This window comes from Pseudochaenichthys georgianus, chromosome 21, assembly GCF_902827115.2.
Source record: "Pseudochaenichthys georgianus chromosome 21, fPseGeo1.2, whole genome shotgun sequence".
NCBI classification, from domain to species: Eukaryota; Metazoa; Chordata; class Actinopteri; order Perciformes; family Channichthyidae; genus Pseudochaenichthys; species Pseudochaenichthys georgianus.
The window spans coordinates 36,370,177-36,397,255 of NC_047523.1; the positions used below are offsets into that span (position 1 = coordinate 36,370,177).

Below are 27,079 nucleotides of genomic sequence, written 5' to 3' on the forward strand. Positions count from 1 at the left end.
TCATGTCTCTTCTGGTTGTAATAAGCCTTCTATTGTCTGCTGCTATCCAGTCTGTTAAGAATACTGCACAGCTCTATCTAAGAAATTCAAAACATTTACTGTGTTATTATCACTCCTATATCTATTAGCATACAGTATCAGTACTGATTAGTTGTTTGTTATATGATCACTTTAAACATGCTATTGCAATGCAATATGAGGAAAAACATCACACTTTAGCTAAATGCAAACAACTTATAAGCAAAACACTTAAGAATCAGAAATCAGTATCACAAATACTTTATTAATTCCCCGCAGGGAAACTGTTAAAAGTACTTAAAAGCGGGTAATGATTAACGTTACCGACCTTTTTTATGTCATGTCAAGAGTTGGATGTCAACGCCACTCAACTCAAACAAGTGTGACAAGCAATTCACTAATCTTTTCAAATATTCAGTTACAAAGCTAGTAGCAAGCTAAGTTAACATTACATAGCTGATGCTGAGCTAAACATGTTTGCTAACCGTCCATATGCGTTAATGTGACTGACCTCTCCGGGTGACTTTTCAAGTGCCTGATGAAATTTGACGTTGTTGCGCCAGCATCCTTGATTTTTATATTGCAGACTTTGCAGTGTGCGCTCCTTTTGTTGGTGCCGCCGGCGTTTTGTTCGAAGTTTTTGTAGTTCAACCTAATTACAAGCGGTACAGCCGCAGGTGTGCCGCCGGTTGCCATTGTGTTACTACGAGGTAGTAACAGAGGCGCGCACGTCTGCGTAATGAGCCCGGCTAAAGTAACTGGATGGCCTACCTGCCTGTCAGCCTTCCATCTGGGCACAAACTTATCTCGTGCCCTCATTGGTCATGTGCGCGTTCGTGTGTGTTGGAGGAGGCGGGCTCTATAAGGAATTAGCAGCCTCTAGCAGATTATCTCCGGTTGTGTATTTTCAAATTCTAGCGATCTCGAGCCGGTTTCTCTCAAATGTACCTACCCCACCTTTAATACGCCAAAAATAGAAAACACAATGATTGATCACGAGTCCCAACACACGAGTCCAAGTCGAGTCTGAAGTCTTTTGGTCACGAGTCCAAGTCAAGTCTGAAGTCTCTGTGTGTGCGACTTAAGTGCGACTCGAGTCCCCATCTCTGGTGTGTTTCTGTGTTTGTTAATGTAAAAGCTAAAGGAATGGAGAAAACACATATTGTAAGATGCAAATGTTTACCATAATTTGTGAATTCCATGTGAAAAGTCAGGAATTCATTCTTCCTTTCAGAATTAAATGGTTTTACTATGTACAGGAAGTATAATGATGCTTCTAACAAAGGGGGACAGCTAAGCATGACAGCAAGATGTTCAACACAATTGGTCAGATCTTCCTTTGCGTACCTTGGCATAAGCTTTTCCTGGGTGGTTGAGCAACATGATACCTTGATATAAAAGAGGAGTTAGCCCTTGACCATCACTCAAGATTGAAGAGACATGTCTGCCAGAAACCTGAACAATGTCTAGAGCCTTTAATATTGCTGGGCAAATCTCATCCATACCTGGCGCTGTGATATTGGGATATGGGTAAAGCTTCCCTATAATCTTCCAACTTTTCATTATCCATCGACAACATTTTGGATGTGTTTGGGAGCCCTTCAAAGTGCCTGACAGTATCAGGATATCAGCAGCTCTCCTCCTGAGCTGAACACTCTGAAACCATGTGTCCCTTTCCTGAGTCATCTGGGGGCTGCCAGACCTTTCTTGAGACGAACCAACAGTCAATCTCATTGGCCTTCCCAATCTCTTGCCTTTATGTCGTTTTTGTTTCAAAATAACCCTGGAACAACCAGGCCCAAAAGGCTAAATGACCTAATCCATTGTCGAGAAGCAAGTTGGCTTCATTGATCCTTTGACCATAACTCTGAGGAGCCACTCCCACAATGTAACTTATCAGCATGGCCCACTTGGTTTCAATACTTCACGAAAAATGATAATCTTTTAAGATTCTTTACACTGTAAAACCACTCTTGATGACTTGGAAAAAGTGGGCACCATAATAAAATAAGATGATCTCAATGCCGGGAATTACGAAAAAAATAAGTTGTATGGAAGTGATGAAGACTGAGATGAAGATGACTGCAGGAAACAAAGTAGAGCTTAGGGATTTCAGTCTTAGCTACAGAGAAAGTAACAGTAGGGGCAGGACGGATGAGAAGAGATATATCAACGTTGAGCTTTGCCAGAACACAGCAGCTTCTCAACACGTCTCTCTAAAGATGGAGACTTCCCAAATGGATGAACTCTGCTTTCCAAAACTCTTCAACAACTCCTGCAGGAAGCCTACGCCAGCTCAGGCAGATGTCCTGCTCGCTTACATCCTGCAGTCCTTCATCGCTCTGATCACTGCAGCTCTCAACCTGCTGGTCATCATCTCTATCTCCCACTTCAGGCACAGACAAACTTTCAGCTTAAGCTTGTATATGTTCATGATTGCAAATTAACATGATTTAGCAACGCATATATTCCTTTTAATGAATGTTTCAGATAATAGTTGTGCTGTTTTAAATGATCACATATTCAAACCTGACGTTGTGTGACAAAATAGTTAAAGCAGACACTCAACAACAAATGCATATCCATTCAAATGCCTTTTTTTGTGTTTTACTGCTGTTTGTTGTTACAAGCTATTGTTGATAATTGTATTTATGATGATATTCTTCCTTTCCAGGCAGCTCCACACCCCCACTAACCTCCTCATCCTCTCCCTGGCTGTCTCAGACTTCCTTGTGGGCCTAATTTTGATGCCTGTTACAATCCTTTTAACAGAGGCTTGCTGGTACTTGGGTGACCTGACGTGTGCTCTGTATAATATTGTTAATTTTATCATTACCTCTTCTACGGTTGGAAACATGGTGCTCATATCCATTGATCGTTATTTTGCTATTTGTGACCCTCTACATTACACCACCAGAGTAACTCTCAACAGAACAAAAATCTGCATCTGTCTTTGTTGGATTTGCTCTGTTATCTATAATTGTCTAATTTTAAAGTACTTTCTAAGACAACCTGATTCACATAATTCTTGCCATGGAGAGTGTGTAATTGTCATTGACAATATCACAGGAGCTGTTGACTTAGTTGTTACGTTTATTGCCCCCATTACTGTTATCATAGTTCTGTATATCAGAGTGTTTGTGGTGGCTGTGTCTCAGGCTCGAGCCATGCGATCTCATGTTATCGCTGTCACTATGCAACGTTCAGTTGGTGCAACTGCTAAGAAATCTGAGATGAAAGCAGCCAGGACTCTTGGTGTTGTTGTCCTTGTGTTTCTAATATGTTTTTTTCCATATTACACTCCATCCCTTATCGGTGAAGATATTGAAAATAGTAGTTCAACCTCACTCATTGTAATATGGTTGCTGTATTTTAACTCCTGTCTGAACCCATTGATTTATGCCTCGTTATACCCATGGTTTAGAAAATCTATCAAGCTCATTGTTACCCTTAAGATACTTCAGTCTTACTCGTGTGATTCTAAAATACTGTAATGACGCGTGTGCCTGTGTGTGTGTGTGTGTGTGTGTGTGTGTGTGTGTGTGTGTGTGTGTGTGTGTGTGTGTGTGTGTGTGTGTGTGTGTGTGTGTGTGTGTGTGTGTGTGTGTGTGTGTGTGTGTGTGTGTGTGAGAGAGAGACAAAGGAGAGAAGGTTTTACTGACACATAACAGATTTGGTTCTCCAACACACTGACGATACAATATAACAAGAACAAAAATAAATCTCGATAAAGGAAATGTTCAAATTCGGCTGTGATCGTAGCAACATCGGGCCATTTGTGAGGGCATCTAAGCCATCGTATGACCGCCGGTGGAGTTTCTCAGGCTCCGGCAGCAACTTCGTGAGCGGCAACTTCGTAAGGCACTCGTGAGGGCATCTTGTCAAATCGTGTCATCTTCGTGTTATCATCGGTGCATTCAAATTCACTCTGATCGGGGCGAATGCCCGATGGCACCGAGGATAACAAGATGCCCTCACGATGGCCTTACGAAGGGCAAAATTGACACACGAATTCAACACGAAAATGAACCTTCGCAAGGTCCTTCGGCAATTTTTTGGCATGCCAAAGATTTTGCCTCCGCTCACGAAGTTGCTGCCGGAGCCTGAGAAACTCCGCCGGCGGTCATACGAAGGCTTAAGATGCCCTCACGAATGGCCCGATGTTGCTACGATCACAGCCGAATTTGAACATTTCCTTTATCGTGTGTCCATCTGGTTGTTTTATTGCACAACAAAATCATGTAAATATATTATGTAAATAGACAGTTGACAGGAAATTGTTGTTGTTATGGAAACAACATTACGGAGAAAACGTAATATTTTCTACATATAAAGACGGATAAAGTAAAGAACAAAGTCTGAAGATATCAGTACAGTATCATAGTACTGTAACATAATTGTTTTTGGTACTTTCATTGCAGTTGTATGTCTTAAATGTAATGTAAATGTTGCCTTCGTGTGTGGTTCGGGGCCATCTTCGTGCGAAATTCACAATTCCATATTCGTGTGTCCATCGGGTGTCAATTTCGGGACAGTGTGACAGGGCCTTAACGGTTCTCAATTCCGATTCTTTGAGGGGCAGGGTAAAAAAATGATACATGCTTCTTCCACCAAAAAAATTACATTTATTCGAGAAACTTTTACACAGGTTAGTTTACAGTAATATTCACATTAATCAGTCTGTTTATATTCACTGCTATGTAACTGTAACCTGAGAACCACTGAAGCTACAACAGTGCAACAGTCCAACTTTTAAAGAATAGTTCTTGTTGAGAAAAACAAGCATATCTGCCTTCTCAGGCATACCGGGAAGAAATGTTTGAACATTTTAAAGTAAAATGCTTCAATCTGGTTCACTTTAAGCAGAATTACTAGAGACTAGATCTATGGGGTACAACTCTAAACACCCATATGAAAAAGATCGGTTTACATTTTAATAATTAAATAAGTATGTGAACATAACCAATAACCTACCATAGCCAATAACAAATACATGTAACGTATTATATTTTTGTTGTTCATTCATATCTTATTTTACTATTTTATTTATGCATATGTTTTTATCTCTCCAGTTTAAAACGATATGTCTGGTTTACTGTCCTATAGTATACATTGGAATGATTTCAAACCTGTTTTATCCCAATAATTATAAAGGATCTGCCTTGGAAATATGTGTTTACATAAATTGTGATCAAAACGTTTGAGACCCACTGAGATAACTTAGAATAAAGTGAACTATCTAAACACTCGGAGTTCTTTACCTCACTGAGGTGTAGTTATCAACCTCAGTCTGACTGGAGAGGACTCTCCCTCCACATCATTGTAGAAACATCTTCTTCTTCTATCCGTTAGAGCCGCTAGCACCAGATGCTAATAACAACAGCGCGTACCGGTGCACCCTCCCTTTCTCCCTCGCACGCTCCGACTCACTCGCACGTTGGCTGTGAGCTGCGGGTGCCAGATAAGCCAACATCCCCCATTTTCATCACTTACAGAGCCCATCGTACAGGGCAAATGAAAAGTGTAACCGGGATGAAAAGGGTGTTACATTTACTTAATTATGAATGTTGTAACATCAAGGCCGAAAATTAGGATGAGTCCCAACGGTCAAAACTTTTTGTTTCCCTCCCAGAGCTGTCAGCGCAGCGCTTCCACAGATCTGGCGCCCTAGGCGAACATCTATAACGCCAGTGCAACAGGCCGGCCCTGGTCTCAGGTTACACTGTAGGTCGGAAGTGTAGGTACAACGCTACATTTCCCTCCCCGCCGCAGTCATACAGTAGGGTAGGCTACAGAGAGCGGCGAGAAACATTTCCTCAGGCATCGAAAAGCGGAACCGAAATTCACATTCCTAAATGATGCCGTTGGAATCGAAATGTTGGAACATGATTCACGGTTCTCGGTAGCCAACCCTAGTTATAGCGACATCGTGTTTTATGGCGAGGGATGCGTTTCCATGGAAACGGCATATGGTGAGATCTCAGATTTGGTGTAGAGCTGTTGAGGCATGGACCGGTGATATACAAGTGAAGATTGGGGGACTATTGGACGGTGTCCATTGGACTTACAGCGACATCGTGTTTCATGGTGAGTGGTCTGTCGCCATGGCAACAGCATTTGATGACACCCCATAATACGCTTAGATGCGTTGATGGCTACATCGTTACCAAACCTGTGAAGTTTTGGGCCGTTTGGAGCATTTTCACTGAAGTTATGAGAAAACCGCGTTTCATGGCGAGCATTGTGTTCCCATGGCAACGGCATTTGAAGAAATCTCAAAACTGTCCCGTAGATGTCTTCACGGCTGGACTATTAGCACACATGTGAAGTTTGAGCACTTTTTGAACATTTGCATAGGAGTTAATGTACAGTATAGCGACATCGTCCTTTATGTCGAGGGATGCGTTTCCATGGAAACGTCATATGATGACACCCCATAATTGACGTAGAGCTGTTGAGGGCAGGACCATTAACCTTTATCTGAAGTCTGCTTCTCTGAGCATGTCAGTTGGAGCAATGACATCATCATGTTCCATGACACAGGTGTATATATTTGAGCTAACGAGGTGTCCGGAAATCAGAGATTTCCATTGTTCTGAATGAGAGATAAACTTCTTATATGTGAACGTTTTGTTGAAGAACCGTAACAGATATCGGTGACATTTCAAAGCGTGAAGCATCTCAAGGACTTTTAGTGTGCTTTTTGTATACTTTCGGGTCAATAATGTGGCCTTTTTGTCAGATTAACTAAAGGTGTGCAGCTGCTGCTATGAGGAAATATCAGCCTGAAATTACAATGGGCTTTAATGGAGACACGTTTTTGTCACTTCATGCCCTCAAGACAGAGGCATTTTGTTTAATTATTTCTGCTTAATTATTCGTCATTTTTCAAGCTACGAGATGTTTTCCTACGTTTGTCATGAACAATTATGTCTCAGGAATGTAAGGTTTGGGAATTATGGCAGTTTTAAAAAAAAATATGAAGGCAAATTTCAAGATTTCCTACACTCTAGCTGTGACATCATGGACTCTAGTTCATGTTCAAATCTGAAGAAGGCCTCTGTACCAAGGTCTGAACAATGTTTAATATCTCTAAAAGTAAGAATCAGATTTAAAAGTTGTGTTGCACGAATAATGTCAGAAAGATGTGTAACATTTTAAAGTTGGAATGAGGTTTCTGAGTGAAAGTATGAATGAACAGTTAGATTTGTTGGTTAAAAATGTGATGAATTATGGGATATATCTTGGGAATTATGAAAGTTATGAATGAGAAAAGTAATAGCAATCGATTCCCGACCGAGCTGAACGTTTTGATGTTTGAACTGAGTTTCTGCGATGTGTAATGTGGGAGAAGAAGACCAGCAAAATAACTGGTGGAATAATAAGAATAAAGAATGTTGTGCGTAGAAGAACAGATAGTTGGAACGCTGTTAACAGCAACCTACTGAACATAATACATATAATAAATACAAATAAGTTAGATTATTGGCAAAGTATTCAGCTGAAGCCACATATTTTTCAACTTCCCCAAGGCCTTTGTCATGAAGGGCAGGCCAGGGTTCAAGTTATGTGGGAGCCAATGGGAGCTGAGCTCCCATAAGGAGGGTCTGAGCTCCCATGAACGCAGTGAAATCATGCATCTGTGGGGGTCGTTAATACATTACCAACAACCATTATTTTTAATCACAAATAATGCATGTGTCAATCTAACGAGTATTATTTACGTTAACGAGGTAAATAGGCTAAAATAAAAACATGTTTTCCAAAAGAACTACGAATCGTATTCTCTCTTGAATGACAATATGCCTGCACTTCACCTCCAAGGTGCGCAATCAATTATTGGCTCCCATCTGCCGGATGGGACCAGTAAGCTCCGCCCCCTCCCTGCCACGCACACTGCTGAAGCTCCTGACCTCTGCTCCAAATTCCTCAACTTTTTTCAGGCTAAGGTGATCTCCATTCATCAACAACTCCTGGTGCCCGCCCCCTCCCCCCTCTCTGCACTGGCCCCCATAAAACTAGGGCCACCAGGGTGGGTGGAGGGGGTCAGGAGGACGGGTTTGGGCTGACAACCCAGGAGCACCGCGGAGGACCCGGAAGGGATCTCGGGCGGACGGCCCGGGGGCAAGGTAGAAGCCGAGAAGGGGGACTCGGGCGGACGGCCCGGGGGCAAGACAGAGTCCAAGGTGGAGGTTATGGAGGGGCGAAGGCCACCGCGGCCGGGAAAGTCAGGGGGCCGGGCTCGAGAGCGAAGGACGTGACTCTCAGGGGCCCGGGTTCGAGGGTGAACGACGTGGCTCTCAGGGGGCCGGGATTGAGGGTGAAGACTCCGGCTCTCAGAGGGCCGGGCTCGAGGGCGAAGACCGGACAGCTCCGGAGGCCGGGCAGGAACCGGTGTCGACCGGACTGGATCCGGAGGCCGGGCAGGAAAGCGCTGATGGGACAGCTCCGGAGACCGGGCAGGACCCGGTGTCGGCCGGACAGAAACCGGAGCCGGTCGGACAGGCTTCGGCAGGATCCCCCACGGAAGTGGACCATGAGTTGGCAGGAACCCCGGCGAGACAGGTGATGGACATGGGGCTGGCAGGGCCCCCGGTAGAACCTCCAACGGCACGGGATATATGGTTGGCAGGACCCCCGGCAGGGGAGCAGACGGCGGGACCTCCAACGAGACCGGACATAGGGTTGGCAGGACCCCCGGCAGAAGAGTAGTCTGCGGGACCTCCAACGGCACAGGACATGGAGCTGGCAGGACCCCCGGCAGGAGAGTAGACGGCGGGACCTCCAACGGGACAGGACAAAGGGTTGGCAGGACCCCCGGCAGGAGAGTAGTCGGCGGGACCTCCAACGGGACAGGACCCGGAGTAGGGACCCGAGAGGAGACTCGAGAGGAGACTCGAGAGGGGAACCAAGGGGGAACTCGAGAGGGGACTCGAGAGGAGACTCGAGAGGAGACTCGAGAGGGGAACCAAGGGGGACTCGAGAAGGGACTCGAGAGGGGACTGGAGAGGGAACTCGAGAGGGGACTGGAGAGGGGACTCCAGAGGGGACTCCAGAGGGGACTGGAAACATGGCTGCGGGGGCCGGAATTGAAGCCAGAAACCTGGCTGTAAGGTCCGGAGCAGAAGCCTGGACCCTGGCTGTGTAAGCCAGGTAATCCAGTATGGACGCAAAGCTGCGTGGGCCGGTACTGGAGCATGGAGGCATGGCTGCTAGCTCGGCTTTGCGCCTCCTTCTCTTAGCAGCCGCCTGTGGCATCAAAAAAGCTGAATCCGCTGGGTCCATCTTTGGTCGGTTCGTAATGTTACGATGTGTGAAGCAGGTAGGACCCAAATGCAGATTAACGTGAAAATAATTCCTTTATTCCAAGGCTATACTGACAAAGAGAGGACAGAACACTCACCGAGGACAAGCCAATACACAAGACGAACCGACACTGAACACTGGGAGACAGGGGAATTTAAACACAGGGTAACTAGACACAGGTGGGAACAATCAGGGGTGGGGCTGACACTGATGAGCACAGGAGACACACAAGGAGTGACAGGTGAAAACAATCAGGAAATTAGACACACCAGGGAAACTAACGACAGGAGGAAAAACACAGGGAAAAGGACCAGACAATATACCAAGAGGAAAACATGACGGGGATAACAGCAAAACACCCAAACCAAGACATAGAAAACGTGACATAACACAATAATCGTAACAGTTTCTCATACAGTCCTCCTGAAATGCCTCTCTGACAACCTTGGCATCACTGGCACAGCTCTGTCATAGTTTCAGTCCTATCTATCAACCAGGTCTCAGTTTGTTAGAATCAGCGGCTCATCCTCCCCCTCGGCCCCAGTCAACCATGGTGTCCCCCAAGGCTCCGTGCTTGGTCCCCTACTTTTCACCATTTACATGCTCCCCCTTGGCCAGATCATACGTCAATTCGGTCTCAATTTCCACTGCTACGCTGACGACACTCAGCTCTATATCAGCACCTCACCATCCGCCCAGCTCCCTCCACAGTCTTTGGTCAACTGTCTCCATGCCATAAAAACCTGGATGACAGCAAATCTACTCAAACTCAACAGTAAGAAGACTGAGCTCATGGTTGTGGCCCCCAAAGCACTGCTCCGGAAGGTTGGGGATCTCCTCCTCCACATTGACGGCTGTTCCATCTCCCCGTCTCCCGAAGTCCGTAAGCTGGGTGTCATCCTTGACTCCACTCTCTCATTTCAGTCACACATCAAATCCGTCACTAAGTCTGCCTTCTATCACCTCAGGAACATCTCCCGTCTACGACCATCACTCTCTGATTCCGTGGTCGAGACCCTCATTCATGCATTTGTCTCCTCCCGGTTGGATTACTGCAACGGAGTCCTGTTCGGGGTTCCCAGTAAAGCCCTGGACAGGCTCCAGTACAGATGTAGCGCTTCGTTTCAGACGCCTACCCGGGCGGGTCCGTGATCGGCACGGGGTGGGCCCCTGCTGAAAAGGAAAACCCCCCCCCCGCAGGATTTGAAACGCCCCCTTGATAAATACATTTAATTATAATGAAACCAGCAGCAATGGATCATGGATCCACCAGGGGGAGCCGTGAAAAACTGCCACACTGGAACTCATGTGAAATAAACAGCTGATCTACAGGGATCTGATATAGCGGATATTTGTTAAGATCCATATATGTCACGGATAGGATCACATTCTGTGCTTAAGTAAGAGACATGTAATCATTTACTAAACATCACCATGTTTTTATTTAACAAAATAATGTTTAATTCACGTTGGCGTAAGTACAAAACCATCGCTATGTTTTTAGATCAGGAAATGCATCCAGGGTCAAACAAACGATGTTCGATCGTGATCCTCGCGATCATTTAATGTATCATATGTTCGCGAGTTGAAATGAATGCACTACATTTAATCCACGTGAGTTTACAACAACGACAATAATCGCTTTGTTTTTATATCACATCCGACGCAGCGGCTCTCTACCGATCATCCTAATCCCACGGGCAAACAATAATATGTACAGTGTTCATAGTTTACTGTATTATTAGTGTCTAATATTACTGCTATAATAATCACACATTGAGTTGTTGAAATCAGACCGTCGTTTTTTTTAAACGCTCTGAATGAAACGGCAGCTCTCAGGTGATCAGCTGTGTGTTTACACAATAACATATGCATAGTAATTTAATACCTTCCAACACACATTGTAAGAACAGTTCTGTTTCATATGAGTGTTGAGAGCCGTATCCACAAATCTACTAATGTTGCCCTCAGTGCACCAGATTGATGCATTTAACTTCAATTTAAATAAAAACATCTTCTGTTGTAACAACAATAACATTATAAATAGTAACATAGCATGGTATTGCACATTTACTGTAGCTTTGAGTGTTACTGGCCTGAGATTTTTTTATTACATGAATGAAGGTGACTGAGGCTTTTTAATATAGACTTTTCAGTGTCCCACATTTTGCACAGAACTGTCCCACATTAGGAAAACAGATTGTCTGAGACAACTTGGCACTAAGAGTACTAATATGTCTACCATTTATTGTATGAGTTTAATATCTGCATGTTCTCTTTTGGTTTGATTAGGACACATCCTGGGGATTTCAGAATGTTACTGGATTTTGATTTATTGTATCGGCTTCATGTCGCAATATATTCCCGAAGTCTGAAATGCAAAAATGTTCCACATTAGGGCAATTCACCCTGCATTTAATCATTTTGTTTATTTTTAACGAAATAAATGTGGTTTAATCCATCATGAAATTAATGTAGGCTATTTACTTAGTACATATCTGACATTAACGATTAACACACACTGTGCATACTGCTCACAGGCTGATATCTAGTGTATTCATACCCCTCACTGTTTATTCATCATTCAATTCATTATATATTTTATTCTGTAGATTGTGAACATTACTTTTCACTTTACTGCTTGTTGCACCTGGTTAGAAGCTAAACTGCATTTCGTTGTCTCAGTACCTGTAATCTGTGCAATAACAATAAAGTTGAATCTAATCTTGAGCAGGAACTAATGAAGGCTATTTACTTAGTAGGCCTACATATCTGACATGAACGATTAAACACGTTTGTGCATTCTTTATGAATGCAAACCAAGTCATTTCGTTTATTTTTAACGAAATAAATGTGATTTAATCCACATAATGTACTGTGTTAATTGTTTACTTAGTATTGTTTAACTTGAATGTTCTTCACTTTTTAAATGCCTCTGTGATGTGCTGCTACCCATTTCCCCTCGGGGACTAATAAACGACACATTTGTGCATTCTTTATGAATGCAAACCGAGTCAAGCCGACTCTAATAAACGAATACTATATATTGCACGTCTATTGAATGGCCTTTGTATGTATACAGTACAGTATAGCCCAACCATTTACACCTTCCTTTTTTCCCGTCAAGAGTTTGAATTGGAGAAAGGTAATCGGTGGTGCTTTTATAGCCTATTGCATAATAACTGTGTGCTTTATATTGCTTTTCAAATGCATATGGCCACCCATTTACACGGCTCTTCCCGTCAAGAATATGAATAGAACTTAGTTAGATCACTTTACATTTCTGCGAATGAATTTGTAATCACACACGTCTCCCCATCCCGAAAATAAAAAGAGGAAACAATTTTCAAGTTCAGTTTTCACCATTTTATTTAAAAATAACTGACATACAGTAACAGACACATGCTGTAGGCCTATCTGCTGCGGAAACCAGGACGAGCGATTTCGGGATCTGTTTTTCTGGGGCTCCTCAGTCTCTCGTTTACCCGGCTCCTGATCTTATGCCACTGGTCAATGTTCAGATTTGGGAACCGATTGGAAACATAAGACTCAATCTGTTGCTTCACATTGAGGGGAAGAGGCATTTTTCCATTGGTCCCAGTCCAGTTGGTTATTTTCACCATTCTCCCATATGTTACAAATGGCGTTATGGCCATGAACATATTAGCAGCATAGATCTCAGGGCGATGCTGTCCCTTAAAAAAGCTGTCCTGGTAAAAACGTTCCTCTCGTTCTGAGGAAACAGCCCTGGTGGGTTCATCAGGAGTGACCGCCGATACTGAGACAACGAAATGCAGTTTAGCTTCTAACCAGGAGCAACAAGCAGTAAAGTGAAAAGTAATGTTCACAATCTACAGAATAAAATATATAATTAATTGAATGATGAATAAACAGTGAGGGGTATGAATACACTAGATATCAGCCTGTGAGCAGTATGAACAGTGTGTATGAATATGCTAAGATATATAAAGTATGAAAACGGTAGGACCATACCGTTCTCCAGCCCCAACCCCCCCATGTTTCATATGTATGTTGGGGACCCTTTGTTTAAAACTAATTGGCCATCGGAATGTGTGGAGTCACATTCCACAGCTCTCCCCCCTCCTGTGATCCCCCGCACACAGAGAGAGAAATATCAAACATTTAATAAAAGTGAAAAACAATGAACAAGACTTAACGTATTCATCATAATTAATTATATTTATTTCGTTTGGATGTAGGTGATCTTCTACTATATGAACATTTTGGACCCAAAATCACAACATATATGTAAAAACAGATTTTGAAAATGATTTGATTTTTCACAACACAAACATACACAACGAAACCATTTAAAAGCTGGAAATATATACATGGGATGTGACTATGATAATGTGAAAGTTTGATTGAGGTAGCATGGGATTTCATTCTGATAAGGCAAAAGTGTTATTATAAATATAATACAAATATATATATATATACACATTATGTACACAAATCTGTTTTTTCTGTCTTTATCTGTGCCACGCTTCAAAGCGGTTTCTGTCAACTACGACACAGAGGGCAACATCACAGATTCCTCCTCCTCCATGTCAAAAAACAAGCTTAAAGCTTGACTCACGTTCAGAGTTCTCTTCATCATAGTTGAGTCTTCAAAACTCTAAATATATCTAACTATATCTACATTTTCAATGTTTGTTTGTCACTTTACTTCAATCGCAGTCTCCCGCAGCCTCTCTTCGTCTCCCGCAGCCTGTCTTCGTATATCTTCGTCTCTCTCCATTTCCCGCCGTCTCTCTTCGGTTCCCGCCGTCCCTCTTCGTCTCTTTTCGTCTCGTTTCGTATCACTCCGTTTACCTGATTCCCTCACCCCTTCCTGGTAAATACATCCTGTTGAGCAGAATCTACAGTTTCCAGTATTTTCCGTTTCGTAAAATGATAAAATACGGCGAAAATATTAAAATATGTGCTTCCATTATTCATACTTCTGAAATATATCTGTATTAACTTTATATCATCGTATGTCCGTGTTTATTGGGTATTTTTGCATGAAACAAAGACTGGCATATAGTTTCGAGCCAGTACTTTCGACAGAAATACACATATACATCCTGTTGAGCAGGATCTACAGTTTCCAGTATTTTCCGTTTCGTAAAATGATCAAATATGGCGAAGATATTCAAATATGTGCTTCCATATTTCATACTTTTGAAATGTATTAACTTTATATCACCGTATCTCCGTGTTTACTGGGTCTTTTTGCATGAATCAAAGACTGGGATATACAGTAGTTTCAAGCCAGCACTTTCGACAGAAACACACGGCAATGTTGTCCGGACTGTTGTTTTTATGCGGCACCGGCTTGAACAGGTCATGTGATCTGATCACGCCGGCGTGACGGTCGACTCCAAAGGGTTAATATTAAATACATATAAGTATTTTTACAACTTGTATTTAGAAATACTCTGTTGTAATTATTGATGCATACATGTGTTCATCCATTTAATGTGGCATCTGCTATAATGGGGTTAATGTATGATATTACTTAATAATACAATACATTATAATATATGATATGATAATTACATTTTAGTTTTATTCATTTCTTATTTCATAGTTTCTCATTATTATTATTATTTTTTATCGCTCATCTTATTTTTGATTTTATTAATCTGTGTGAATCTGTGCTGTCCTGTTTTTCACTCTCACCCTGTTGCTGTTTGAACTACTGAATTTCCCCACGGGATTAATAAAGGTCCATCTTATCTTATCTTAATGTATAAGTTGATTTACTTCAATCTACTGTACAATATTACAGGAAATATACTGCATAAAGCAAACTATATACTTTATTTGATCTAAAATATTGATGTTTCTACAACACCCATTGTGTATTTTGTGAATGAAGCGCCATCTCATGGTTAAATCCTGTAATTGAACAAATGGGGAAATTGGGCAACGCCCTCTAGCAATTTGGCAACACCCCCAGCCACTGGCATCCGCTGGGCTTTTGACTGGGACACACCCTTTTGAGTCTGATCTGGAGTGCTACATCTGTATGTGCAGAACTCGGCTGCCAGGGTGCTCACTCACACCAAGCCCTGGCAGCACATCACCCCCACCCTGATCCACCTCCACTGGCTCCCAGTCAAGCACCGTATCACCTATAAACTCCTTCTTCTGACTTACAAATCCCTCCATGCCCTCGCCCCCCAATACCTGTCTGACCTTCTCCGCTACCACACTCCATCCCGGAAGCTAAGATCATCTGGACAGGATCTCCTCTCCACCCCCCGCACCAGGTTGCGGACTTTTGGTGACAGAGCCTTCAGTGTGGCATCCACCCTCTGGAACTCTCTCCCCCCCGAAATCCGCAGCGCCCCAACCATGGACATTTTCAAAAAAGCCCTCAAAACACACCTTTTTACCAAGGCTTTCCCCACTGTATAGTTAGTTTAATAGGTTTATTTTTCCGCTACTTCCCCCCCCCCACCCCCTTAACCTGTCTGCCTTTTTTCCCCTACTCCCTCCCCCCTACCCGACTTGTAAAGCGAGCTTGGGTTTCCTGAAAGGCGCTATAAAAATATTATATATTATTATTATTATTATCCTGTAGCCCTCATTGGACAGCTGTGTTTGATTTCCTAAACATGGCTAGTCGCATAGCATCATCCATGTGGACTCCAAGAAAGGGTCCGAGGCTGAAGGCTGGCACTCGGGGCTGCCCGAAAACAGTCCTAGCCATTCAGGCAACGAGCTCCTCAACCATGGCTTGTTGAAAACAGCTGGGTCCATATTTGGTTCGGTCGTTCTGCCCGATTGCCCCCGCCGGCAATCGGGCTTAAGGTTAAGGACCTTATGAATCTAATAAGGGCTATAAGGTGTTCATACTGGGCAGTTTATTTTTATTATTTAGTTTCCCAAGCAGGAAACACGTGACTTATCAGTAACTTAACCAGAGGGAATTCCCCTGGGGCGGTTAACCTCCTATGTCACGGTGTTCACAGACGCATCCATGACAGGTTGGGGGGGAACTGCCTAGGGAGAGCTATAGGGGGTCGCTGGTCTCTAACGGAGACATGGCACAGCAACCTTCTGGAGCTGCGGGTAGTGGTGTTAGTCCTCCAGCATTTCAAACCCTTAATACAGGGCAAACATGTGCTGGTGAGGAGTGACAACAGCCCCACAGTGGCGTACATCAACAGGCAGGCGGGGTCCGCTCCGCCGCCTTGTTGACCACAGTGGGCTTCAGAGATTGTGTTATCTCTGAGGGCCCTCCACATCCCGGGACTGGAGAACAGGGGGGCCGACCTCATGTCATGTCTCCTCCTGGAGAGGGTGAGACAAGAGCGTCTGTCAGTCATCCTAGTGGCCCCAGACCGCCGCTTGGCGTCGTGGTTCGCAGAGGTGACACAGATGATGGTGGGCCAGCCCTGGCCGATTCCTCAGTTCTGGGGGGCGATGTCTCAGGAGGCAGATGAACACCTAGTGGCACGGCTGCCACTAGGCGCACTGAACAACTGTTTGTGTGCTTTTGGGGGCGACGTGGCCGGTAAAGCTCTGTCCAAGGAACGCCTGGCAGGATGGCTCTGTCCGTGCACACTCTACACGGGGTATGGCTGTGTCAACAGCCTTATTTAACACAGTGAGTGTGGAGGACATATGTACGGTGGCGTCTTGGTCCCTTCATAAGGTTATTATCGGCTTTATCATTTTTATCTCTTGGACATGTCTGGCTCCTTCTCATCATCTGTGCTTGCTGAGGCAACACAGGACTGTTGAGGGGCTGTAGGAACTGTGTACCCCCCCTGGACATAGTGCACTTATGTGTTCCCATGCTCCTTAGGGACCAGGGAAATATGGTGCACAGTGAGCCCCATACTGGGCTAGGGGACAGGGAGAGCCTTCTTCACTGTTTTCCAGGCACACTATTCACGAGGTGTGCCCTACCAGCCAGGTAAACTACGGCCCCCACTTCTCCCCGGTCACAACCGGAGGAGAGGAGGTTGCGGTGCAGTGGCTGTTAACCAAAAGCCGGTCAGGGGCAGTGTGGTGACTCGATGTTGTTGGACGACAGGGCGTTTAGGCATCAGGGCTCCACCCACTGTACCCATAGAGTCCAGTAGAGGCCGGAGCCTGTGTGGGATATAAAGTGGATTACGTATTGTAACCCTAGTCATATAAGCATAGGTGGAGCCCTCTACTCGGGGCCCTGTCTGTCCTATGCTGCTCGCTGTGTGTGTGTGTGTGTGTGTGTGTGTGTGTGTGTGTGTGTGTGTGTGTGTGTGTGTGTGTGTGTGTGTGTGTGTGTGTGTGTGTGTGTGTGTGTGTGTGTGTGTGTGTGTGTGTCAGAGATGTTCACAAGTCTTTTTTTGCAAGTCCAAGTCAAGTCTCAAGTCTTTGGTCACGAGTCCAAGTCAAGTCTCAAGTCTTTGTGGGGTGAGACTTGATCAAGTCTCAAGTCTTTGGTCACGAGTCCAAGTCAAGTCTCAAGTCTCTAAAAAAATAAAAGTCTCATGTCTCTTCTGGTTGTAATAAGCCTTCTATTGTCTGCTGCTATCCAGTCTGTTAAGAATACTGCACAGCTCTATCTAAGAAATTCAAAACATTTACTGTGTTATTATCACTCCTATATCTATTAGCATACAGTATCAGTACTGATTAGTTGTTTGTTATATGATCACTTTAAACATGCTATTGCAATGCAATATGAGGAAAAACATCACACTTTAGCTAAATGCAAACAACTTATAAGCAAAACACTTAAGAATCAGAAATCAGTATCACAAATACTTTATTAATTCCCCGCAGGGAAACTGTTAAAAGTACTTAAAAGCGGGTAATGATTAACGTTACCGACCTTTTTTATGTCATGTCAAGAGTTGGATGTCAACGCCACTCAACTCAAACAAGTGTGACAAGCAATTCACTAATCTTTTCAAATATTCAGTTACAAAGCTAGTAGCAAGCTAAGTTAACATTACATAGCTGATGCTGAGCTAAACATGTTTGCTAACCGTCCATATGCGTTAATGTGACTGACCTCTCCGGGTGACTTTTCAAGTGCCTGATGAAATTTGACGTTGTTGCGCCAGCATCCTTGATTTTTATATTGCAGACTTTGCAGTGTGCGCTCCTTTTGTTGGTGCCGCCGGCGTTTTGTTCGAAGTTTTTGTAGTTCAACCTAATTACAAGCGGTACAGCCGCAGGTGTGCCGCCGGTTGCCATTGTGTTACTACGAGGTAGTAACAGAGGCGCGCACGTCTGCGTAATGAGCCCGGCTAAAGTAACTGGATGGCCTACCTGCCTGTCAGCCTTCCATCTGGGCACAAACTTATCTCGTGCCCTCATTGGTCATGTGCGCGTTCGTGTGTGTTGGAGGAGGCGGGCTCTATAAGGAATTAGCAGCCTCTAGCAGATTATCTCCGGTTGTGTATTTTCAAATTCTAGCGATCTCGAGCCGGTTTCTCTCAAATGTACCTACCCCACCTTTAATACGCCAAAAATAGAAAACACAATGATTGATCACGAGTCCCAACACACGAGTCCAAGTCGAGTCTGAAGTCTTTTGGTCACGAGTCCAAGTCAAGTCTGAAGTCTCTGTGTGTGCGACTTAAGTGCGACTCGAGTCCCCATCTCTGGTGTGTTTCTGTGTTTGTTAATGTAAAAGCTAAAGGAATGGAGAAAACACATATTGTAAGATGCAAATGTTTACCATAATTTGTGAATTCCATGTGAAAAGTCAGGAATTCATTCTTCCTTTCAGAATTAAATGGTTTTACTATGTACAGGAAGTATAATGATGCTTCTAACAAAGGGGGACAGCTAAGCACGATAGCAAGATGTTCAACACAATTGGTCAGATCTTCCTTTGAGTACCTTGGCATAAGCTTTTCCTGGGTGGTTGAGCAACATGATACCTTGATATAAAAGAGGAGTTAGCCCTTGACCATCACTCAAGATTGAAGAGACATGTCTGCCAGAAACCTGAACAATGTCTAGAGCCTTTAATATTGCTGGGCAAATCTCATCCATACCTGGCGCTGTGATATTGGGATATGGGTAAAGCTTCCCTATAATCTTCCAACTTTTCATTATCCATCGACAACATTTTGGATGTGTTTGGGAGCCCTTCAAAGTGCCTGACAGTATCAGGATATCAGCAGCTCTCCTCCTGAGCTGAACACTCTGAAACCATGTGTCCCTTTCCTGAGTCATCTGGGGGCTGCCAGACCTTTCTTGAGACGAACCAACAGTCACTCTCATTGGCCTTCCCAATCTCTTGCCTTTATGTCGTTTTTGTTTCAAAATAACCCTGGAACAACCAGGCCCAAAAGGCTAAATGACCTAATCCATTGTCGAGAAGCAAGTTGGCTTCATTGATCCTTTGACCATAACTCTGAGGAGCCACTCCCACAATGTAACTTATCAGCATGGCCCACTTGGTTTCAATACTTCACGAAAAATGATAATCTTTTAAGATTCTTTACACTGTAAAACCACTCTTGATGACTTGGAAAAAGTGGGCACCATAATAAAATAAGATGATCTCAATGCCGGGAATTACGAAAAAAATAAGTTGTATGGAAGTGATGAAGACTGAGATGAAGATGACTGCAGGAAACAAAGTAGAGCTTAGGGATTTCAGTCTTAGCTACAGAGAAAGTAACAGTAGGGGCAGGACGGATGAGAAGAGATATATCAACGTTGAGCTTTGCCAGAACACAGCAGCTTCTCAACACGTCTCTCTAAAGATGGAGACTTCCCAAATGGATGAACTCTGCTTTCCAAAACTCTTCAACAACTCCTGCAGGAAGCCTACGCCAGCTCAGGCAGATGTCCTGCTCGCTTACATCCTGCAGTCCTTCATCGCTCTGATCACTGCAGCTCTCAACCTGCTGGTCATCATCTCTATCTCCCACTTCAGGCACAGACAAACTTTCAGCTTAAGCTTGTATATGTTCATGATTGCAAATTAACATGATTTAGCAACGCATATATTCCTTTTAATGAATGTTTCAGATAATAGTTGTGCTGTTTTAAATGATCACATATTCAAACCTGACGTTGTGTGACAAAATAGTTAAAGCAGACACTCAACAACAAATGCATATCCATTCAAATGCCTTTTTTTGTGTTTTACTGCTGTTTGTTGTTACAAGCTATTGTTGATAATTGTATTTATGATGATATTCTTCCTTTCCAGGCAGCTCCACACCCCCACTAACCTCCTCATCCTCTCCCTGGCTGTCTCAGACTTCCTTGTGGGCCTAATTTTGATGCCTGTTACAATCCTTTTAACAGAGGCTTGCTGGTACTTGGGTGACCTGACGTGTGCTCTGTATAATATTGTTAATTTTATCATTACCTCTTCTACGGTTGGAAACATGGTGCTCATATCCATTGATCGTTATTTTGCTATTTGTGACCCTCTACATTACACCACCAGAGTAACTCTCAACAGAACAAAAATCTGCATCTGTCTTTGTTGGATTTGCTCTGTTATCTATAATTGTCTAATTTTAAAGTACTTTCTAAGACAACCTGATTCACATAATTCTTGCCATGGAGAGTGTGTAATTGTCATTGACAATATCACAGGAGCTGTTGACTTAGTTGTTACGTTTATTGCCCCCATTACTGTTATCATAGTTCTGTATATCAGAGTGTTTGTGGTGGCTGTGTCTCAGGCTCGAGCCATGCGATCTCATGTTATCGCTGTCACTATGCAACGTTCAGTTGGTGCAACTGCTAAGAAATCTGAGATGAAAGCAGCCAGGACTCTTGGTGTTGTTGTCCTTGTGTTTCTAATATGTTTTTTTCCATATTACACTCCATCCCTTATCGGTGAAGATATTGAAAATAGTAGTTCAACCTCACTCATTGTAATATGGTTGCTGTATTTTAACTCCTGTCTGAACCCATTGATTTATGCCTCGTTATACCCATGGTTTAGAAAATCTATCAAGCTCATTGTTACCCTTAAGATACTTCAGTCTTACTCGTGTGATTCTAAAATACTGTAATGACGCGTGTGCCTGTGTGTGTGTGTGTGTGTGTGTGTGTGTGTGTGTGTGTGTGTGTGTGTGTGTGTGTGTGTGTGTGTGTGTGTGTGTGTGTGTGTGTGTGTGTGTGTGTGTGTGTGTGTGTGTGTGTGTGAGAGAGAGACAAAGGAGAGAAGGTTTTACTGACACATAACAGATTTGGTTCTCCAACACACTGACGATACAATATAACAAGAACAAAAATAAATCTCGATAAAGGAAATGTTCAAATTCGGCTGTGATCGTAGCAACATCGGGCCATTTGTGAGGGCATCTAAGCCATCGTATGACCGCCGGTGGAGTTTCTCAGGCTCCGGCAGCAACTTCGTGAGCGGCAACTTCGTAAGGCACTCGTGAGGGCATCTTGTCAAATCGTGTCATCTTCGTGTTATCATCGGTGCATTCAAATTCACTCTGATCGGGGCGAATGCCCGATGGCACCGAGGATAACAAGATGCCCTCACGATGGCCTTACGAAGGGCAAAATTGACACACGAATTCAACACGAAAATGAACCTTCGCAAGGTCCTTCGGCAATTTTTTGGCATGCCAAAGATTTTGCCTCCGCTCACGAAGTTGCTGCCGGAGCCTGAGAAACTCCGCCGGCGGTCATACGAAGGCTTAAGATGCCCTCACGAATGGCCCGATGTTGCTACGATCACAGCCGAATTTGAACATTTCCTTTATCGTGTGTCCATCTGGTTGTTTTATTGCACAACAAAATCATGTAAATATATTATGTAAATAGACAGTTGACAGGAAATTGTTGTTGTTATGGAAACAACATTACGGAGAAAACGTAATATTTTCTACATATAAAGACGGATAAAGTAAAGAACAAAGTCTGAAGATATCAGTACAGTATCATAGTACTGTAACATAATTGTTTTTGGTACTTTCATTGCAGTTGTATGTCTTAAATGTAATGTAAATGTTGCCTTCGTGTGTGGTTCGGGGCCATCTTCGTGCGAAATTCACAATTCCATATTCGTGTGTCCATCGGGTGTCAATTTCGGGACAGTGTGACAGGGCCTTAACGGTTCTCAATTCCGATTCTTTGAGGGGCAGGGTAAAAAAATGATACATGCTTCTTCCACCAAAAAAATTACATTTATTCGAGAAACTTTTACACAGGTTAGTTTACAGTAATATTCACATTAATCAGTCTGTTTATATTCACTGCTATGTAACTGTAACCTGAGAACCACTGAAGCTACAACAGTGCAACAGTCCAACTTTTAAAGAATAGTTCTTGTTGAGAAAAACAAGCATATCTGCCTTCTCAGGCATACCGGGAAGAAATGTTTGAACATTTTAAAGTAAAATGCTTCAATCTGGTTCACTTTAAGCAGAATTACTAGAGACTAGATCTATGGGGTACAACTCTAAACACCCATATGAAAAAGATCGGTTTACATTTTAATAATTAAATAAGTATGTGAACATAACCAATAACCTACCATAGCCAATAACAAATACATGTAACGTATTATATTTTTGTTGTTCATTCATATCTTATTTTACTATTTTATTTATGCATATGTTTTTATCTCTCCAGTTTAAAACGATATGTCTGGTTTACTGTCCTATAGTATACATTGGAATGATTTCAAACCTGTTTTATCCCAATAATTATAAAGGATCTGCCTTGGAAATATGTGTTTACATAAATTGTGATCAAAACGTTTGAGACCCACTGAGATAACTTAGAATAAAGTGAACTATCTAAACACTCGGAGTTCTTTACCTCACTGAGGTGTAGTTATCAACCTCAGTCTGACTGGAGAGGACTCTCCCTCCACATCATTGTAGAAACATCTTCTTCTTCTATCCGTTAGAGCCGCTAGCACCAGATGCTAATAACAACAGCGCGTACCGGTGCACCCTCCCTTTCTCCCTCGCACGCTCCGACTCACTCACACGTTGGCTGTGAGCTGCGGGTGCCAGATAAGCCAACATCCCCCATTTTCATCACTTACAGAGCCCATCGTACAGGGCAAATGAAAAGTGTAACCGGGATGAAAAGGGTGTTACATTTACTTAATTATGAATGTTGTAACATCAAGGCCGAAAATTAGGATGAGCCCCAACGGTCAAAACCTTTTGTTTCCCTCCCAGAGCTGTCAGCGCAGCGCTTCCACAGATCTGGCGCCCTAGGCGAACATCTATAATGCCAGTGCAACAGGCCGGCCCTGGTCTCAGGTTACACTGTAGGTCGGAAGTGTAGGTACAACGCTACATTTCCCTCCCCGCCGCAGTCATACAGTAGGGTAGGCTACAGAGAGCGGCGAGAAACATTTCCTCAGGCATCGAAAAGCGGAACCGAAATTCACATTCCTAAATGATGCCGTTGGAATCGAAATGTTGGAACATGATTCACGGTTCTCGGTAGCCAACCCTAGTTATAGCGACATCGTGTTTTATGGAGAGGGATGCGTTTCCATGGAAACGGCATATGGTGAGATCTCAGATTTGGTGTAGAGCTGTTGAGGCATGGACCGGTGATATACAAGTGAAGATTGGGGGACTATTGGAAGGTGTCCATTGGACTTACAGCGACATCGTGTTTCATGGTGAGTGGTCTGTCGCCATGGCAACAGCATTTGATGACACCCCATAATACGCTTAGATGCGTTGATGGCTACATCGTTACCAAACCTGTGAAGTTTTGGGCCGTTTGGAGCATTTTCACTGAAGTTATGAGAAAACCGCGTTTCATGGCGAGCATTGTGTTCCCATGGCAACGGCATTTGAAGAAATCTCAAAACTGTCCCGTAGATGTCTTCACGGCTGGACTATTAGCACACATGTGAAGTTTGAGCACTTTTTGAACATTTGCATAGGAGTTAATGTACAGTATAGCGACATCGTCCTTTATGTCGAGGGATGCGTTTCCATGGAAACGTCATATGATGACACCCCATAATTGACGTAGAGCTGTTGAGGGCAGGACCATTAACCTTTATCTGAAGTCTGCTTCTCTGAGCATGTCAGTTGGAGCAATGACATCATCATGTTCCATGACACAGGTGTATATATTTGAGCTAACAAGGTGTCCGGAAATCAGAGATTTCCATTGTTCTGAATGAGAGATACACTTCTTACATGTGAACGTTTTGTTGAAGAACCGTAACAGATATCGGTGAAATTTCAAAGCGTGAAGCATCTCAAGGACCTTTAGTGTGCTTTTTGTGTACTTTCGGGTCAATAATGTGACCTTTTTGTCAGATTAACTAAAGGTGTGCAGCTGCTGCTATGAGGAAATATCAGCCTGAAATTACAATGGGCTTTAATGGAGACATGTTGAACGTTTTTGTCACTTCATGCCCTCAAGACAGAGGCATTTTGTTTAATTATTTCTGCTTAATTATTCGTCATTTTTCAAGCTACGAGATGTTTTCCTACGTTTGTCATGAACAATTATGTCTCAGGAATGTAAGGTTTGGGAATTATGGCAGTTTTAAAAAAAAATATGAAGGCAAATTTCAAGATTTCCTACACTCTAGCTGTGACATCATGGACTCTAGTTCATGTTCAAATCTGAAGAAGGCCTCTGTACCAAGGTCTGAACAATGTTTAATATCTCTAAAAGTAAGAATCAGATTTAAAAGTTGTGTTGCACGAATAATGTCAGAAAGATGTGTAACATTTTAAAGTTGGAATGAGGTTTCTGAGTGAAAGTATGAATGAACAGTTAGATTTGTTGGTTAAAAATGTGATGAATTATGGGATATATCTTGGGAATTATGAAAGTTATGAATGAGAAAAGTAATAGCAATCGATTCCCGACCGAGCTGAACGTTTTGATGTTTGAACTGAGTTTCTGCGATGTGTAATGTGGGAGAAGAAGACCAGCAAAATAACTGGTGGAATAATAAGAATAAAGAATGTTGTGCGTAGAAGAACAGATAGTTGGAACGCTGTTAACAGCAACCTACTGAACATAATAAATACAAATAAATTAGATTATTGGCAAAGTATTCAGCTGAAGCCACATATTTTTCAACTTCCCCAAGGCCTTTGTCATGAAGGGCAGGCCAGGGTTCAAGTTATGTGGGAGCCAATGGGAGCTGAGCTCCCATAAGGAGGGTCTGAGCTCCCATGAACGCAGTGAAATCATGCATCTGTGGGGGTCGTTAATACATTACCAACAACCATTATTTTTAATCACAAATAATGCATGTGTCAATCTAACGAGTATTATTTACGTTAACGAGGTAAATAGGCTAAAATAAAAACATGTTTTCCAAAAGAACTACGAATCGTATTCTCTCTTGAATGACAATATGCCTGCACTTCACCTCCAAGGTGCGCAATCAATTATTGGCTCCCATCTGCCGGATGGGACCAGTAAGCTCCGCCCCCTCCCTGCCACGCACACTGCTGAAGCTCCTGACCTCTGCTCCAAATTCCTCAACTTTTTTCAGGCTAAGGTGATCTCCATTCATCAACAACTCCTGGTGCCCGCCCCCTCCCCCCTCTCTGCACTGGCCCCCATAAAACTAGGGCCACCAGGGTGGGTGGAGGGGGTCAGGAGGACGGGTTTGGGCTGACAACCCAGGAGCACCGCGGAGGACCCGGAAGGGATCTCGGGCAGACGGCCCGGGGGCAAGGTAGAAGCCGAGAAGGGGGACTCGGGCGGACGGCCCGGGGGCAAGACAGAGTCCAAGGTGGAGGTTATGGAGGGGCGAAGGCCACCGCGGCCGGGAAAGTCAGGGGGCCGGGCTCGAGAGCGAAGGACGTGACTCTCAGGGGCCCGGGTTCGAGGGTGAACGACGTGGCTCTCAGGGGGCCGGGATTGAGGGTGAAGACTCCGGCTCTCAGAGGGCCGGGCTCGAGGGCGAAGACCGGACAGCTCCGGAGGCCGGGCAGGAACCGGTGTCGACCGGACCGGATCCGGAGGCCGGGCAGGAAAGCGCTGATGGGACAGCTCCGGAGACCGGGCAGGACCCGGTGTCGGCCGGACAGAAACCGGAGCCGGTCGGACAGGCTTCGGCAGGATCCCCCACGGAAGTGGACCAGGAGTTGGCAGGAACCCCGGCGAGACAGGTGATGGACATGGGGCTGGCAGGGCCCCCGGTAGAACCTCCAACGGCACGGGATATATGGTTGGCAGGACCCCCGGCAGGGGAGCAGACGGCGGGACCTCCAACGAGACCGGACCTAGGGTTGGCAGGACCCCCGGCAGAAGAGTAGTCTGCGGGACCTCCAACGGCACAGGACATGGAGCTGGCAGGACCCCCGGCAGGAGAGTAGACGGCGGGACCTCCAACGGGACAGGACAAAGGGTTGGCAGGACCCCCGGCAGGAGAGTAGTCGGCGGGGCCTCCAACGGGACAGGACCCGGAGTAGGGACCCGAGAGGAGACTCGAGAGGAGACTCGAGAGGGGAACCAAGGGGGAACTCGAGAGGGGACTCGAGAGGAGACTCGAGAGGAGACTCGAGAGGGGAACCAAGGGGGACTCGAGAAGGGACTCGAGAGGGGACTGGAGAGGGAACTCGAGAGGGGACTGGAGAGGGGACTCCAGAGGGGACTCCAGAGGGGACTGGAAACATGGCTGCGGGGGCCGGAATTGAAGCCAGAAACCTGGCTGTAAGGTCCGGAGCAGAAGCCTGGACCCTGGCTGTGTAAGCCAGGTAATCCAGTATGGACGCAAAGCTGCGTGGGCCGGTACTGGAGCATGGAGGCATGGCTGCTAGCTCGGCTTTGCGCCTCCTTCTCTTAGCAGCCG

At 44.3% G+C, this 27,079-nt stretch overlaps 2 protein-coding genes across 2 annotated transcripts; both read left to right on the forward strand.

Annotated features, from left to right (window-relative positions):
- The first annotated feature begins 2,240 nt into the window (after nucleotides 1–2,240).
- Nucleotides 2,241–3,512, forward strand: LOC117467034 (trace amine-associated receptor 13c-like). The gene is made up of 2 exons (XM_034110593.1): nucleotides 2,241–2,413; nucleotides 2,693–3,512. The coding sequence occupies exons 1-2, from the start codon at nucleotides 2,241–2,243 to the stop codon at nucleotides 3,510–3,512; spliced, it is 993 nt and encodes a 330-aa protein (XP_033966484.1).
- A 16,545-nt stretch (nucleotides 3,513–20,057) lies between these two features.
- Nucleotides 20,058–21,329, forward strand: LOC117467046 (trace amine-associated receptor 13c-like). The gene is made up of 2 exons (XM_034110610.1): nucleotides 20,058–20,230; nucleotides 20,510–21,329. Exons 1-2 carry the CDS (start codon nucleotides 20,058–20,060, stop codon nucleotides 21,327–21,329), a joined length of 993 nt encoding a protein of 330 aa, XP_033966501.1.
- The last annotated feature ends 5,750 nt before the right edge of the window (nucleotides 21,330–27,079 follow it).